The sequence below is a fragment of the Symphodus melops genome, assembly GCF_947650265.1.
Source record: "Symphodus melops genome assembly, chromosome: 5".
Taxonomy (NCBI): domain Eukaryota; kingdom Metazoa; phylum Chordata; class Actinopteri; order Labriformes; family Labridae; genus Symphodus; species Symphodus melops.
In genome coordinates, this window is record NC_136695.1 from 13,829,180 (window position 1) to 13,846,788 (window position 17,609).

Below are 17,609 nucleotides of genomic sequence, written 5' to 3' on the forward strand. Positions count from 1 at the left end.
CGTCTGAAAATGAAATCTGCTAATGTTTTCATGACTCTTCTACCAAAAGTGCTGAGGTAATTTTCTAAATGTGAGCAGTAACTGCAGGAGATTTATACTGGGCATGACACTTGTAATACTACCATAACATCTTGCATGGGCATGAAGAAGTGACCATAAATCAACTCTGCAGGGTTTATGTGTGGCCACTGTTGCTACATAGCAGAGCGCTTACATTTAGTACCTGAAATAGAGGAACACATCTAGCAGTCAGGGTCAGGTTCAAACATAGTGAGCTTGAGAGTTATGGCATAATCTTCTTGTTGGCGACTTGTTTATTTTATTTCTTTAATATTGCCCCAAAGTGTTACAAGTGCGTGAGCTTTTTTTCAATCGCTGATTTCAATCGCTCCATTAACATTTTAATTGTAACCATCTAACCGTCCGCGCTGTCCAAAAAGAATCTTTTACTGCCAAGTAATATACTGGGTCTATAGACACGGGCCTCATCTGTACTCGGCTGGAAATGATTCTCTAAGCTCAATCAATACCTCTTTACCCTGCAGATAGATGGGAATATGGAACTGATGGGAATATTTACTGAATGGCTGCTCTCCAATGAACTTTTAATGCTGACAAGCAGTTCTCTGTTTGTATGAATTCATGCTCTTCATGTTGTAATAGTCAGTCAACTATTTTTCTCTTTACCCTCCTCCCCTCCTGTGCCTGTTAATCTTTTCCTTCCAGGTTTTGAGCTATCCCACTGTGATGATCCAGGGGTGCCGCAGTTTGGCTTCAAAGTCAGTGACCAGGGTCACTTTGCTGGAAGTGCCATCACGTTCGGCTGTGACCAAGGTTACACTCTGCATGGCAGCGGCATACTGAAGTGCATGACAGGGGACAGAAGGGCATGGGACAATAGTCTGCCATCATGTATAGGTAATTGTTTCTTCCTTTGTTTGTATTCTGTATTAGTCTCGATTTCAGGTTCTTGTCACTCGAGTGTCCTTCTTGTCACAGGACACTCGATTCCTCAGCTAAATCTACAATCTCTGTCTTTCTTGTTTTTGTTGGTAGCATACCTTGATATTCAGGACAGGCACAATGTCAGCAGTGCCCAGCTAGGTGTTAATCCTCAGGATTGAGTGACAAGCGTGATGTACAGTCTTTGCCGTACTTTCATATTCAGAATATGCTGAGGCAGAAATACTGAGAAATGATAAAGCTATTACCTGCATGCTGCTACAGTCTGGAAGGTGTTGGGAGGCACCTGATGCCTAGCAGTGATGAATTAGGTTAAAAAATGATTTCCAACTTCCAGACGTGGGCAGAATTGCTCCTTATTCACTTTGTGTTCTGTAGCCTTTTTCAATGAAACACGTATTATGACCATTGTTTGCTTAAAGGACTTTGCTCTGGCATATTGGCATTTTTAAAACAATTACATAAAAAGCTAAATCAAATCTATTGATTAGCTGATGAACTGTTTTGGGTCAGTAAATGGCCAACATTGATAGCAAGCTATTATCTGGGAGCTGAATTTTAAGTGGCATTTCAAGCCCTTCCCACTGAGAAACATCCTGGCTACTGTCAAGGACTTTTACATTTGCCCAATGTTCTTATACTGACTAACCCAATAGACTGCCACTGTGGCAGTCTAATGCAATTTTCCTATTAATTAAGAGCTGTTTGTTCTGTGATACAGATAGCGGGAGGATAACCAGGAGAGAGACAACATAGATTGGATGATGAGATATTCCTTCAGGCATTAACATTTGTGTCCTCACTGCAGTGTAAAGCCCAGTCTATTAATTCTCAGGACACAATCTTTTTTTTTTTTTAAAGTTAATTAATGACATCATTAGGAGGCATACTTACAGACAAACAAGTTTTGCATCCGTGAGTATCTCTGCTCAGGCAGGAAGTCCTTGTCGCAGTCCCATTATTAGTAAAAAAAAAAATACAAATGACAAATTGTTCATTTTCAGCAGAGCTTACACTGTTGCTCATTAGTCCTCATTGTAGACTCTGAGCCACACTGAACTTGGGCTCTGCCACCCCCCCCCCCCCCCCCCCCCCCCACACACACACACACACACACACACACACACACACACACACAATTTACCATACTGTACAAGTGTTTGTGTGAGCATGTGTCTCCATTTCCTCTTCACTGAGATTTCATTTTTGAAAGTTTTCATGTATCTTGTGTTCTTCTGTTTGTGTGCATGCAGCTGAGTGTGGGGGCAGTTTTAAGGGGGAGTCTACAGGGCGTATCCTCTCTCCCGGGTACCCCTTCCCCTACGACAACAACCTGAGATGCACCTGGACCATCGAGGTGAACTCTGGCAACATTGTCAGGTAACACAAGTTTCAATTTTTATTTTGATTTATAACTCTTTAAAACACAATAGAATTATGAACATTTAAATGAGGATTTGCAATGGTGTGTCAAATTGCCATCATTACTCTCAATAGAAGTCGGTGAAACAGACTAATACATATAGAAGGGTCTTAAGTCACGAGTCTTATTTACTAGTATGTAATGAATACATTCAAATCAACAAAAGCAAGGTTGGACACTTGGATGATTTATATGACGAAACTAAGAAGCCTTTGATTGGCGCCATTCTGAAAACACAGTTTATACACAAGCAATCTGCCTTAAGCTGAAGGGATCTGATCTGATTTTTAAATACTTCTGAGGACATGCTTAGTTGACCTGACTTTTAAAATCGTCACCATCAAAACATCCAAAAAATATTTATTTGAGACGTTGTTAAACTCAGTTAAGATCTTACACATGAAAAAAAATCTCCTCTGAAGCTCTATGTCATCAAGAGAAACAGCCGACAGCAGCAGCTTCTTTTACAATGATTGGGAGGGCGACTCTGCAGACATGTGACAGCACCCAGGGGAATGTTCTTGGAACATGAAGGCTTTTTTTTTGCGGTTGTGAGCGCCTAGTGTTGCTGTGGAATAAAAGCTGTTTGGGCTTAGAGGTCTAAGTAAACATGGTATAACTTCATAAAGTCAGCCTCGAGTTCTTTGTTAGAAGAGCTGCTCCAGGCCTTCTCTTGATGAGATTGCAGATAAGTCCGTGGTCTTGTCTTTTTTGCATTGGAAAAAATTGATTAATGATACCAAATCTCAACTGACGTGCACAAAAGCATGAGCACCCTTTGTCTGAATTGTTCACTCCTTTGAACACAATTTAATCTTTCAAAGTTTAGCATCCTTTGCTAGCTTTCCTGAGAACGTTACTTTTTGTTAGAATTATGACGCAAAGGAGTATGATTGAATGAACCACCATCCAATCAAAGGTCATCTGTGAGCTTTGATCAAACAGAGGAAAGCTCATTTTAAATGCAAATAATTATACAGACTCAATTAAACTAAAGCCAAACCAGGCCAAAGTAACAATTATTTGTTCACCTCTCCCAGTCTTCAGTTTCTAGCATTTGACACAGAGGCTTCCCACGACATCTTGAAGGTGTGGGACGGGCCTCCTGTGAACGAGATGTCTCTGAGGGAGGTGAGCGGTTCTCTGCTGCCCGAGGGGATCCACTCCACTCTCAACACTGTAACCATTCAGTTTGAGACTGACTTTTATATTACCAAGTCAGGCTTTGCCATCGACTTCTCCAGTGAGTACATCTTTCTAAATATTCTGTGTGCTGTATGCATACATTTGTTTTTTTTTCTGTAATAGGGAATAGTGTTGAAAAACATCTGGCATTAAATTCCGCTCATATGAATGTAAAGGTCCAGATTTTCTCATCATGTGTACTCATTTGAAGGGATTTTTGTAAACATCAGTTTCAATATATGTTATTGGACATTTCTAAGAGGTGGCAGCACACTTGAGTGTTATTAAAACTAAGTAAGAAAGGACTTGGTTCAAAGTCAATTCTACGTTTAACCCTGATTGATATCAAGTGACAGACTTAATTAAAGTGCAGTATTTAATTATTTCCTCATGCCATGACAATCTTTGTGTTTTCTGTACTCAACCGTGTGTCAATGAGTTGTAAAACTCCCAGGTATTTCACAGTTGGCTTCCATCAGTCTCTTGTGTAAGGTTTGTTGCTTTTAATATTGATGCAGTCGACATGTTCTGCTGATAAGTACTTTCAAAAAACCAAGCACATGAGTACAGCACTTCCATACCACCTCATGCAAGCCATTTATGATGAATTTGTAAACGTTTTCGTTTTCCTTCAAGTACACTGGCATGGCAGCATAATGTAAAAATCAATAATCTGAATTCGCCACACTGTTTTGATGTTGGAATCAACTGCTATAGTAATATATGCAGTTTGCCTAAGGCTAGTGGTTTTCTGAACCAAAATGCTGGTTGTGTTAAGTGAACTTTTGCAAATCCCCTGTGATGAGTGGGAGAGTCTTGTGCATAGAACTAAGGCTAATAATATATTTGGAAGATAACAGTCAGGGTGCAAAATACAGTGGGGCTTGGGTGGTCTGAGACCCCTTGATTGACACTTGAAACCCTCTAAAAGCCTCAACAGCAAAATGTTGGGGGGTCAATTGACTTTATATTCTGCAGTGAGAGAGAGAGAGAGAGAGAGAGAGAGAGAGAGAGAGAGAGAGAAAGAGAGATTCAGAGACAGAGAGAGAGAGAGAGAGAGAGAGAGAGAGAGAGAGTATGAGCAACACAAAGGAGCATCAAGTTGAGGTTAGGTTAAATGCTTCTTCCATACAAAACAGTAAATAGAGTAGAAACGGAAAAAAGTCACAAAAGAAAGCCAAGTAGAAAGTTAACGACATTATATTGAAAGGACCAGCTATACTGGCAGTCAAAGAGGTATATGTTCATAAATCTATACACAAACTGTCGTCAGAGGAACATTTGGTCCCTGGAACACTGTGTGAAGATGAATGCTATATGAGAAGTTCTGGTGTGGGGCGTGCAACATTTATCCGTAACTCTCTTGGTTGCTCTTTAGCTCCGAACTAAAATAAATACAGTTTTTGTATTTACTTCACAAAATATAGCATATCATTGTTTCAATTCTCCAACTTTTTCCAAATCTACACAATGCACCTTTAATTTGGGTAAGGGATCACTAATATTGTATATTGACCCTCATTTGAAAAAAGAATATTAAACAGGAAATGAAAATCAAAAGTCATGCACTAACAAAAATGATGCTACCTTTACCATCAATGTTTCATGGATATAACATGTTGTTGATTGATGATATCACACCCACATGTCAATGATATATTGTGCTTGTGCCATCTTATATTTATTTTTACATTATTTACCTTTCATTTTACAATTTTTTTTAAACATTTGTACATGTTGTGTTTTGCTCGATGTATTTGTGCAAAAGCACAACCACCAAGAATCTGATTTACTTAACTGAGTTCAATCTTTCAATGGAGTTTGTCAAGATGGGAATATTTGTAGAATCCATCAGATTTTAGCTGATCGTTCAGCTGGCTCTGGGCTGCTCCACAGCTGCGCTTTAGGAAACCTGATTAGGAAAACACGGCAGGATTTTGACTGATGTCAGTCTGTAATCTGCTCCCTGCTCTAACTCTATTTGAGCTGCAGTTCTAGCCCAACAGCTGTCTGCTGTATGATATGAAACTCTGTGTGTATGTCTATGTGTATCTCCTGTGATTATTGATTCTTGGTACTCTGCATGCACACGTTTATGTGAGAATCATGTGTGTTTGCCCTTCAGGTTCGCTTGCGACAGCTTGCAGAGATCCCGGTATTCCCATGAACGGCAGTCGCAATGGGGAAGGTCGAGAACCTGGCGACTCTGTGACCTTCTCTTGTGATCCGGGATATGAATTGCAGGGGGAGAGCAGAATCACCTGCATCCAAGTGGAAAATAGATACTACTGGCAGCCCAGTCCTGCAAGCTGCATCGGTGAGAGAGCAGGAGATAGTATGAGTTAGAGAAGGAAGGGATGCATGGAGGGGACAGAGAGAGGTTTCTGATATGAAGAAGGAGGAGGGGGGGAATTGTAAAGGATCAGAGTAAAAGAGAAATGGTGAGAGGATGAGGGAGAGGGGGAGTTTTTCTATTAACTGGCTGGAGCAGAGACTTTAATTCTTTCACACTGATGTTTAAAAATATGTGTAGGATAAACAAGACTCTTTGGAACTGTTTGAGTCATTGCCAGCTATTGTGTGGAAATGCCCACTTCTTCTTCTGCAGACAGTCAAAGAATGAGTACTACAGTCTCCCAACACATTGTCTTATTAGAGCTTAACTACTAATTACTTTGTAAGGCAGTCAGAAATAGCTACACTTAGAACGTCTGGTCAACTGGCCTTACTGAAGCCTTTTTTAGATCTTGCAAAGCACTTACATAACTCAATTACTCAGCATAATGTTTTGACACCAGAAGGAAGTCTGCATGAGTAAATGTGTCAGCTGTCCTGACACAGTAAGTGTCATCACAACAATGAAGACTAATGGTAAATGGTAATGGACTTGAACTCAGATAGCACTTTTTTAGACCTCTGACTAATCAAACTGCACATCTACCCATTCACAACTATTCACACACTGATGGCAATGGTTGCTATGTAGTGAGACAATCACAACTAACAAATCCATTCATACGTTGTCGATGAAGCAGCGGGAGCAATTTGGGTGTAAGTGTCTTTCCCAAGGACACATCGTACATGGTGCTACAGGGGCTGGGGTTTGAACTCCCAAGTTTCCAGTTAAGAGATGACTACTGTACCAGCTGAGCCCCAGCCGCATGATACACTCATCAGTGTGGTCCTCACACCTCTATAGTGATCTGTAAAAGCTAGTTTCATATTTTGTTGGGCCATAAGTTACATAAGTTTTATACCTCTGGCATACAGAGGTATAAAACACTGACATTTGAGATATGTTACTCACTGTTTTCTATTTCTATAAATCCTAGAGCACAAAAGTACTACCTGATCTATTATACTTTGATTCTCAGATTGTGTTAATATCTTAGTTTTCCATGTATTATGGTGTTCTGTATTTATAGCATGTTATGACCTCAGATGTGCAACTACACTCTGTGCACAACTATCATGTCAAGCTTCAAATACAATGATTAACAACTGTAACAGAGATAATTAAAAATTCTAACAGCAAGATCCGATGCCTTGGTCAGACAAGTGACCAAAAACTTGCTCTTTTGATCATTATGTAGCGGAGTAATAGCATAGTCGTTCTAATACCCCCTATTTCACCGCAGCACTCGATGGTTGTTGCTGATAGAGGTTCACAAAGGTCATTGTATTGGGCTCAATTATATTTAACGACCTACAGATGCTCATTCCGTACCGGTCTCAGCTCAGTCCTAAATGTTCGCTGGAGGTCATTAAGGTTCTTTTAGTCATGACGATGTGCATGTTTTTTATTCACATTGTTTCCCACCTTTTTTTCACTCTCAAGCTCCATGTGGTGGAAATGTGACTGGATCTTCAGGATTCATCCTCTCGCCCAACTACCCACACCCCTACCCGCACAGCAAAGACTGTGACTGGCTTATCGCTGTACACTCTGATTATGTCATTTCCTTGGCTTTTATCAGGTAATTTCAGCTTCAACAACTTTATTGAATTTGTTTACTTTTCTTTGCTTGTGTGGTTTCAGTTAAAACATCAAACAGGAAAACCCCGACTGTCCTCAATGTTGGATACAATGTGAAACTGTGGCTTGTTTCGTCTCACTGGCTTAACATACATTTCAAAGAAAACTGATTTGATACTTTTTTTAAAACAGTCTATTTAAGAAGTTATTGAAACAATTGTTACAAAAAAAATCATTACCTGAGTGGTTTTGCAACATATTAACAGTGGTTCTTGTGAAGGATTCTGGAGGAAAACAGAAAACAAATTGTTGTTGTTTCAGTATGTGGAAGTTTTTTTCCACCTGTGGTGTTTGTAACATAGCTGAAACAGAGTGGAGTCAGTCTTTAAGGGATGCAATTCGGCTTAAGTTCTGATGTGGAATTGCTTGCTTTCTGCAGTGAAACCAGCTATAACATCATAGTATTGACCAAAGTTGGCCATGTGTGTTAAGCACAGGGCCTGAGTTTGAGTCCAGGTGTGTTAGGAGATAGAGGGAGGCAGCAGTCCCTCTTCAAACACCCAGAAGGCAAGGCAATTTCTGCCACTCGGCGGAAATGTGGTGAAACACGATTTCGGGATGTCTACAGTACCGGTAGATTGAAGGCAGAACTTGGATAAGTGCAACTAATGTATAAGGTTGAGTGATACTCAAAGTAAGCTTTACAATACTATCTACAGTCTTAGCATGTGACGGCAATACTGGCAAAGGAAACTCACAGATGTGCCTGAGGGCACTTTTCATGTAGGTAGAGCTGCTCTTAACTGTTGAGTTAATTTTTAAAGTTATTCCATGAAGGGTTTGAAAGAGCAGAGGTCTCTTTGCACGCCCACCCACATTACCTCTCCTCAAGGTGTGGAGAGATATTCACCATGTTTGTGTTTTAACTGTGTCCTTCCAAGCAAACATGTAATATAGTTAGCACAATGTGGCGTTGTCTTCCGGGGATGCCAAATGAAAGGATGAGTTATGATTTAAAATTGGAGTTGCCTTGATGCAACTTAAACGCAATTATCTCCAAGCTATTTACATTTTTGTCATAAACCACACTCATTATTTTGAAAACAAAGTTGCTCTCTCTCTCTCACTGCGGCATGTGATTTGATATACAGCACTACAATATGAAACCATCTTTTCACACTGCATTGCCATTGCCGTCTGGGAAGATTTTGTGCCAGCGCAGTGTCACAACAATTTAATCTCTTCTCACCTCTTGGGGGAGATATCTTTTTTTATCTCTTTGTCTGGAGATGCAAAACAAATCGCCTGGCATGACTCACTTCTAGCACTGCGGTACACATTCATTTTGAAACCCTAATGCATTCAAAATCTCATATAATCTGTACAATCTGGTGGTTCAGACCTGGCAATATAATACTGTTTTATCTCCTATTTGTCTGTTTCTTTTACATGTCACAGCTTCAGCATCGAGCCCAACTATGACTTCTTGTACATCTACGATGGGCCAGATAGCACGTCGCACCTGATCGGCAGCTTCCAGGACAGTAAACTTCCTGAGAAGATTGAGAGTACTTCCAACTTCATGTACCTGGCATTTCGCAGTGATGGCTCTGTGAGCTACACCGGCTTTCATTTGGAATACAAAGGTAAACTTATAAACAAAGGTAAACTTATAAACTTATAAATTTTGCATATAATGGCCCCACTCTAAAGTGGGGCCATTATATGCATGTTGATGCGGTATGTTTTTGTTGTAGCAGGGTTATGTGTTTGGAAAAAAAAAACATCTTTAAAGTTTGCTGCTGGAGCCTACACACAAACTGTTTTTCTATGCCAGCATATGTGTATAGCATTTTCTACATCCTCAACCATTTCCACTTTGTTTTTGATCTAACTTTTTTAAATGAAGGTTTTAATTCTTTACAGCCTTGGAGCCTGTGTAACTGTTTGAATCTGTCTCTGTTTGACTACAAATGCCTCTCACGTTGGACAGTCACTGTTCTCAAACCTTTGTTTTTTGACTGGCAGCAAAACTGCGGGAGGCGTGTTTTGATCCAGGGAATATGATGAATGGCACCAGAATGGGTACTGACTACAAGCTGGGATCTATGGTGACTTTTCATTGTGAGGCTGGCTACCTGCTGCAGGGCTACTCCACTCTGACTTGTGTCATGGGCAACAGCAAGAGGCCAGAGTGGGACAGAGCCAAGCCAAGCTGTCAAGGTGAGAGACAACACTTCCACATTAACAGAATGTCTGGGTAGCAGAAACGTGAACTCCAGCTGTTTTGTCAATAATTTGATACAATGTGATGCCAGAACCAGGCACTGCATGACTGAATATGAGACAAGTAAACTCAAAGAAAAATATGTATAATAGATGAGAAACGTTTTATTCAGTGCAGTTAGTATATGAATATGAATGAGAATACATTGTCCGAATTTTTCCATCGAAAATCATTGAAGTTTCATATACAATTGTAACCATATACAACTTGAAATTAATTAAGAGCACTTGTCTGGTTAGTCTTTAAATGAAATGATTAAAGAAACAACTAAATTCCAGCAGCGTATGCGGAGTTATAATGAAAAATTATTCTGTGTCATGGGTGTGTTTCTTTTTGCTTTTACATATTTGAAAAGCAGGATATCAAGTGTCCTTGTACCTAGCCTTCCAAGTCTATATGTGGAAACGTTCCTATACATTCCTAAATGCCAAATAGGGTTTCTAAAAGCTGAAACCTGTCAATTCTAAGAGACTAAAAATCCACCTGTAGACACAGTTTTTGTCACCAAATGATGATCCTATAAATCCACAAAAAAATAAATAAACAAACAAACAAATAAATTACTTACTTCTGCTATTAAAAGCCAAAATAAGAGCTGAAATTAAATGGTAGGTGTAAAAAGCAATAATGCATGTATCATGTGCAAAGCCCTGACTTTTTTTTTTTTTTTTTTTTAAAGATTTATTTTTGGCCTTTATTGCCTTTATTGATAGAGAGAGGAAGGTGGATAGAGTCGGAAACAGGGAGAGAGCAGGGAGAGACATGCGGGAAATGGGCCACAGGCCGGACACGAACCCGGGCCGCCCGCGCGAGGAGCAAAGCCTCGCTATGTGGGACGCATGCGCTGCCGCTGCGCCACCGCCGCCCCTACGCCCTGACTTTTTTAAGAAGGGAGGCAACCTTTCTTAAAAAGTAAACAAAATAAATGCATGCATGAAAGTATAAAAGCCACAGTGTGTTTATACTATTTGACTGTCTAGTGTGCAGGATTAGTTTATGTTTCAACTACTGTAGTTAAATAATGAACAGCTGACAACCCAAACAGCTGACTTGAAATGTTTGAAAAGAAGTCCATTTCACAGTTGTAGTCATTGCAGAATTTCCGGTATAGCTAAGATCATAATAAACCCAATGTTTATTTGCAAGGCAAGTCTACAGAGTAGATACTTCATACTTCATTTTAGTATCTCCATGATCGATGTCAACTAGAGAGGGGAGAAAAGATGTCAGGAGTGTGGAGGTAAATACACAGTGCTCCTCCCTCCAAAAGCATTTCACCATTTTTAATACTACTCAACGGTATTATCTGCCAAGGTTGAATTAGAATTCAGCTCTCATTTTCAGCATGGGGAACAGAGGCTCCCACTCCCCCACCAGGGAGCTATTCATTACTTTTACAGTTGGCACCTTTGTAACTTCACTGAGCAGCCTTGGGGTTATGTGCTTTGCTAAAAGGTCCATCAGCAGCTCTCATTTAGTATTTCTACTAAGATACCAAATTTGAACTGATAACTTTACAGTCTAAAGGCTAAATGTTATGGCTTCAGCTGCCACAACATATGGTCAGCTCCTGTCCTTCCAAATTATTGGGCAATTAGCTAAAGTTGATCGTATTTCCTATACAAGCAAAAATGTAGTCTTCTTTTAAAAACGTAGGTATACACGAAAAGACTGAATCCTGTTCTATTATTTGCTGCTTAATGACCAGTAGCAATAACACTTCAATATACATGCTTGTGCCTTTAACTAGGGTACCTTCTATTGGTCAATATTTAGTGGCTTTGGCTCAGTCAGTTCTCTTTCAGTCAGTAGATTGACTGCTCCCAAGCTGCATAGCCAACAGTGTGTGACTGCGTATGGATGTGCTGGTTAATACTGATGGGCACTGTACATTTTCTGATGTTGGTGTATGTGTGTGTGTGTAAATAGTTGATTGTTACATGTAGTGTAAAAAACACTTTTGTGGTCAGCAGACAGGAGAAATGTTTGCCATTAACCATTCATTAGCTTATCAAAGATATAACTACTCAGGAACAAATGCTGACAGGACGCTAAGAAATGCAAAACAGATTTGCCAAAGGTATGTTTGAGTTCTCTGTATATTTGGATCCCAAATAATATATAACTAAATGTCAGTGAGAAAGCATTGGATCAATGGGTATGAATCAGTGACTGTACAATGCTCCTATTTGGAAATAGCATTAAAAGCATTTTCTCCTTAGCATTTGGTCCAATACATTCAGTTTATGAGATTTGTCCTATTGTGCTGTGACAGTTCCATTAGCTCTGATGCTGTTCTAAAGGAGTGGATTGAATGACTAAGTCAATATCCTTTAAGTGTAAGCTGCTGCCTTTTAATTACACAGCATACACACGTTTTAACAAAAGGCCAAATACAACCATTAATTATGAATACAAAATAAAACAGAAATAGAAGGCTTAAATTTGAAGTTATAATGTGACCTGTCTTGAAGTCGACCCTCCACCATTCGGAAAAAGCAACCTGAGTCTCAATAACATCCTATGCAGTATATTTATAGATTACAGTAATGTAACAGGGCATCCGGGTTATTCCTACCAATCTGTCTCACTCAAAGCACAAAATGATAGGGTTTTCTGTCCTTACCACTGCACCCCTATCAGAAAGGAATCATTAAAGCATATCTTTTCCTCTTGCTGCTGCTTTCACTTGCTGGTGATTGACAGAACCGTATGCCCTCCATACCACTAGCTGCAGTCTCATATTCCTCACCCACCACGGCTATGTAGCTCCCATTCTGTCTGACAAATCAGCCTGAATTAAAATCCCACTTGCTGTCATCACCTATGCTTGATTACATGCCTTTCTCTACTCCAAATACCAAATGTGGATTTACTGCTGATCCATCTTTCAATGCCTACGTTCACCTTGGTTCATCTTATCCTGTGCTCTGTTCCATGAAACAGCAATGACATGTGCATTGTGTTGGCCACAGGAGGTTCAGAGCAGCTGGTGACAGCTTCCCTCCAACAAATGAGTGTGTGTTTGTTCACAGTTGAGGCTCCCCCACCTGATGGCTCGGTACATGAGATCTCAGACAACTGTAGTAAATAGCCTATTGGCAAATAAAGTGCGTCATTGACAGCTTAAGATAGAACTCCGAGATATGCAGGACAGACCACGGTTTATATTGATCAACCAAGTCGCATGTCTTAGGTTCTGCTGACACTATAATGATGAAGCAAATAAAGCAAGCATGAAGGTTATACTCTCTGTTTGGAGCTGGTAGTGTTTAAAGACATGTTGCATCCCCCTTGTGGATGACTTTTATTTACCTTTCTATGGCCTTAATGTGATTGAATTAAAATGAGCTTAAAACCAGAGCAACTGGATCTGCTATCTACATAGTCTTGGAGCCTGTTGTTGAAAGTCGAACCTAAAATGTTGTTTTTTTGAACATGCTGCTGGGTGATATGGGCTGATTAAAGTCACAGGCATGTGGAACCTTTGTGATTGTGTGTTTTGTTGATTGATGATGTTTTCACACAGTTTGAAGGTAAAAAAAAAAAAAAAAAAACTTTTTCTCATTTTTTTTGTAGCCCCTTTCAGTTTTGAGCCACAAAAACCCAACTCAGCCTTACCTTTCTAATCTCTTGCAACTCTCTTTCCCTCAAAAATGTCCCCAAATGTCTTTCAAGTTTTAAAGTATTTCTATAAGCCGGACAAAATTAAATGTGTCACCAGCTGAAGTTTAACAGTGACTTTTGATCTCATTTCGTGATACGAACTGCTTACCTGTGCACCTGTTAAAACACATTTGCTGATTTTATTTTATTAGCTCATTTCCCCAGGCATTGTTAGGTGGTTGTTTCACGTTTTTTTTTAACTGTGCCTCTCTGCTGCTTTCTCTCCGGTCCCCACAGCTCCCTGTGGAGGTCATTTCACAGGTTCAGAAGGAACGGTGCTGTCCCCAAACTACCCACATAATTACACCCGAGGCCAGAGCTGCGTCTATGACATCTTCGTCCCTGGGGACTTTGGTAAGAATTTCCAGCATTATTTTCACAGAGTTGCAGAAATTGTTCCACATAGTGACCTTAATTGCTGCCTATATGGCAGGTCTGGTTGTATAAATATTTTATTTGCGGCATAGAGCAAGAGTTGAAGGCTAAGAGAGATAATTGTTTGTGTTTTCTGTGAGGTTTATGTTAATGATGAGGATAGAGGATTTTCTTGTGAAGAAATGCAGGCTTACACTTAAAGCTGGTCATAGGTGACCGAGTGCTGCCAAGCTAAATGTTCTGAGTTGCATAATTCATTTCCCTGATGTGCTTAATTGTTGTTTCATGGATACCAGTGTTAGTTTTGATTAGTATATTTGATGTTTATAGCTATTGACACTCAGGTTAAATGCTTATGTGCTGCTTCTATACTTCATATCTGACGACTTTATTGGCAGAAAATCAAGCCTGTGGTTACTCACTGGATAGATGAAGGTCAGTGAAAGCCACTGTGATTCCTCACCGCACTGTGTGTCCAATGAAATCACACTGAATCAATACAAACATGTTAGAATTCTACATACATACTGTTTTGGGTCTGCTGCATCTCTTGTGGCTGTTTCCTGCTCTCTGATATGAGTTAGATGCGCCCTGAAGAGTTGCAGTGTTCTGGCTGCAGCGACAGGCATGAAAGCACAACTGGATGAAGGAGAAACAAAAACTGATAGTTTTGACATAAAAAATGCTTTGTACCTTAGGTAATGGAGAGGAAGGTCAAGCATGTAGAGCTTTGGGCAATCTGTACAAATGCTGAGTTTATCCTAGCACCTCTGTATATACATAATTCAGCAAAGATCTTTCAAAGACCTTGATGTGCTTCTACTCACTATGGCATGTTAGTCATAAAGAGCTGCTGGAACAGTAGGCTGAGCTTTTTATTCTATAAAGCTGCCTGCTTATGAAACACAGATTAATCCCCCGTGTGATGATCCAGTCTGACAGTTTACATCCTGTGTTGCCATCTTCCACTGCTCTACAAGATCCAGAACCCACAGGTCTTCTCTCTCTCTCTGTCCTTCAAAAAAAAAAAATATTGCATAAAAATGCAGCCTTTGCTTAAACTCCCTGCAAAAGCTTAATGGACTGTGGAAGTCGCCAAGCAACATTCCCACCTGGGCCTGTGAATTTATTCCAGAGAGTGCAGACACAGAAGCTAAAGAGTCCCACTGATGATGCAGACTGCCGTCGCATGGCTTGAGGGAAATACATTCTGAGTAGTAACTAACAAAGCACCTGGGATTCACAGGCTGGGTAGAGCAAAATTGAAAATGTTGGGACTGCAACTCTAGCTGCTATGTTGCAGAACATCCTGAATTATCGAAAACATGCAGCCCTTGTTTGACTTGCTTAAAATGAATCTTTAATATAAATGCTCAAGCCAGAACTTATATTTCCATCATTACACAGCATACTGCATGAAGAGGGGAAAAAAAAAAATATTTTTTTAATGTGAGCACAGTTGACAAAACTGATTCTATTTAAATATTTATTTTACTTCATTGCCATGTATGGGATTTCTCTTCTCTCTATTTATTGTATACAGCACAGTGAATTGCTACCAATTCACTCTACCAATCCAAGTTACAAGTTAAATACATTCTTAATGAGTCCATGTTATGGACTTATCTGTTTTCTCTTTTGCGGTCTGGTATCTAAGTCTGGCCTTTAGGCAGTGTGATAGCAGAAATCACATTTCATTGTCCAGTGTACACAGGTAATGGAGATTTGTTAGCGCCTGGTGTGGAGTCAAACATGTGTCGGTCTGTCCCTCATATGACCGCTAGTGCACTTGAAGCCTTTGAGATACTGTGTTAACCTGGTTGAACTTGCAGTAAAAGGTCAGCTGGAAATATTATCTGTAGTCCAAAGACCTGAGGGTTTTTTTACACCTGTGTTGGGAGGATGTTGTGGTAATATGTGTATGTATGCCCGTTCCTGTCAAGCTGTAGCTACAAGGGCAATCCTTGGTATAAATATACATGATACAGTCTGATATGTTGCAAACATGCTTGTCTTCTCTGAATGCTGAACAGAGTTGAAAGAGTGTTTTTAAAGTGTGCTTTGCCAGAAAATCTTATTAATTTAATTTTAGTTCAATGCCAGCAGAGTTTAAGTTCTGTTTGCCAGCCATTAGCTGTTGGTTTATATACTGAAACTAGGTCTAATTGTTGGTTATTATTACATAGATTTCAAGTGTCTATAACTGTATTGGACAAGGCGGTTAAAGATGTTTATATTTTTAAAATAATGAACATGGTTAAAATGATTTTGAAAGAAATCTGGATGTTGTTTTGCTTGATTGTTGCGATGTGCTCAGTTTATGGGCTGTATCACAGGGTGTGACAAAAAAGAAAAATTGCCCTTTATATAATTATTCCTGCTTTGCCATTTTTGAAAGAGCAAGGCAGTTAGTGGTGTTTTTCAGATTTGGATCTCTTAATGCTTGAGCACCTGGCTGACTGGGGAGATAGTCTAAGAACACTCTGTAAAAGAAAAATGTGACAGCAGCGTTCTGGTTCTACCAAGGCGAGCATTCAGCATTCTTCATTTGTTGTTGTATTTCGTTTTGTTTTTATGTGACAGTAGAAACTGGTTGACAACAGGGGCAACCAGATCAAATAAAATGGTTGTCAGTATTTCAGATCGTGTTGCCTGGGGTGAAGATGTTACTGTCAAGCCTGGCAGTGCTAGTTGTTACCTACAACTTTGATCACTCAACATTTATGTACAAATGCATAATAGGTTAAAACTAAAGAAATAATAGCTATTATCTCCTTGAGGTTTTGTCATCTGCTGTAGTTTTCCCAGCAACACAGGTTCACACTGTGAGTTTAAAGCTTCTTTCATAGGTTGTCAGTGCAGAATATTGTAACAGATGGGGGGTGTTAATATATGGGTTGGTTAACGCTGGTATCTTAATACAGTTTGTATGGATTTACAGTATTCTATCAAAGCTGCCATTCCTGACTAGATATGTGCACATGCTTATCTTTGAACCACATTTTGCCATGCAGCAGTTTGAACCTTGTATTCCAACATAATGTATGCACATACTAAACACTCATCAATAACATCTTAATGCACCACAGTGTAATTTTGTTCAATTTTGCCAAGCATCTTCTCATTCATACAAATGCTGTTCTGTCTTTGCACAGATCTCGCTTGTCCTTTAAGGAATCAATCTACATTTCTTCTGCTCCTATCCAGTGCATATAGTTTCATATAATACTTTATGTGTTCCAGTTAATGGTCTTAAAAATTAAAATGAATGAAAAAAGGGGCTGCAAGAAAACCACCACTCCTTACATCACCCTGTAAGTGCAGTTAGTAAAAAGCCTCTATTCATTTGTGATATTTTTTTGTATGGCTCAACACTCACAGGTATGCGCTCTGCATAGCTTATTTTACTTTGCACCATTCAGATGTCATTAAGGTACAAGTGCATCTGTCTTGCCCTTTAATGTTTAATTATTCTGTCCGAAATAATGGTTTTTGTCATATTTCAAACAATAACTCTGATACATTTATAAAGAGATGAATTATTCATGGGACTCAACCTTTGCCTTGGGCACTGCTTGTTAACATCCAGATTCACACCACCCCGCAGGAATCCACCCATGTTTACACCACATTATAGCTAGTGTATAGCTATGATATGACGTTTTTCTCACGTTAAAACAGGGAAGATAACACAGCATTGTTTACACTTGCTAATAGAGAAAAATAATATACAT

At 39.6% G+C, this 17,609-nt stretch overlaps 1 protein-coding gene across 3 annotated transcripts in view; it reads left to right on the plus strand.

Annotated features, from left to right (window-relative positions):
• The window catches only part of LOC306823539 (CUB and sushi domain-containing protein 3-like), a 218,788-nt gene that overhangs the window by 95,251 nt on the left and 105,928 nt on the right, over positions 1 to 17,609 (plus strand). For all 3 annotated transcript variants that reach the window (XM_079343128.1, XM_079343130.1, XM_079343129.1), the window contains exons 24-31: positions 727 to 918; positions 2,217 to 2,343; positions 3,427 to 3,629; positions 5,697 to 5,888; positions 7,410 to 7,548; positions 9,006 to 9,193; positions 9,576 to 9,770; positions 13,738 to 13,854. In XM_079343128.1, the coding sequence (XP_079199254.1) occupies positions 727 to 918; positions 2,217 to 2,343; positions 3,427 to 3,629; positions 5,697 to 5,888; positions 7,410 to 7,548; positions 9,006 to 9,193; positions 9,576 to 9,770; positions 13,738 to 13,854 (1,353 nt within the window). The remainder of the gene's footprint in view (positions 1 to 726; positions 919 to 2,216; positions 2,344 to 3,426; positions 3,630 to 5,696; positions 5,889 to 7,409; positions 7,549 to 9,005; positions 9,194 to 9,575; positions 9,771 to 13,737; positions 13,855 to 17,609) is intronic.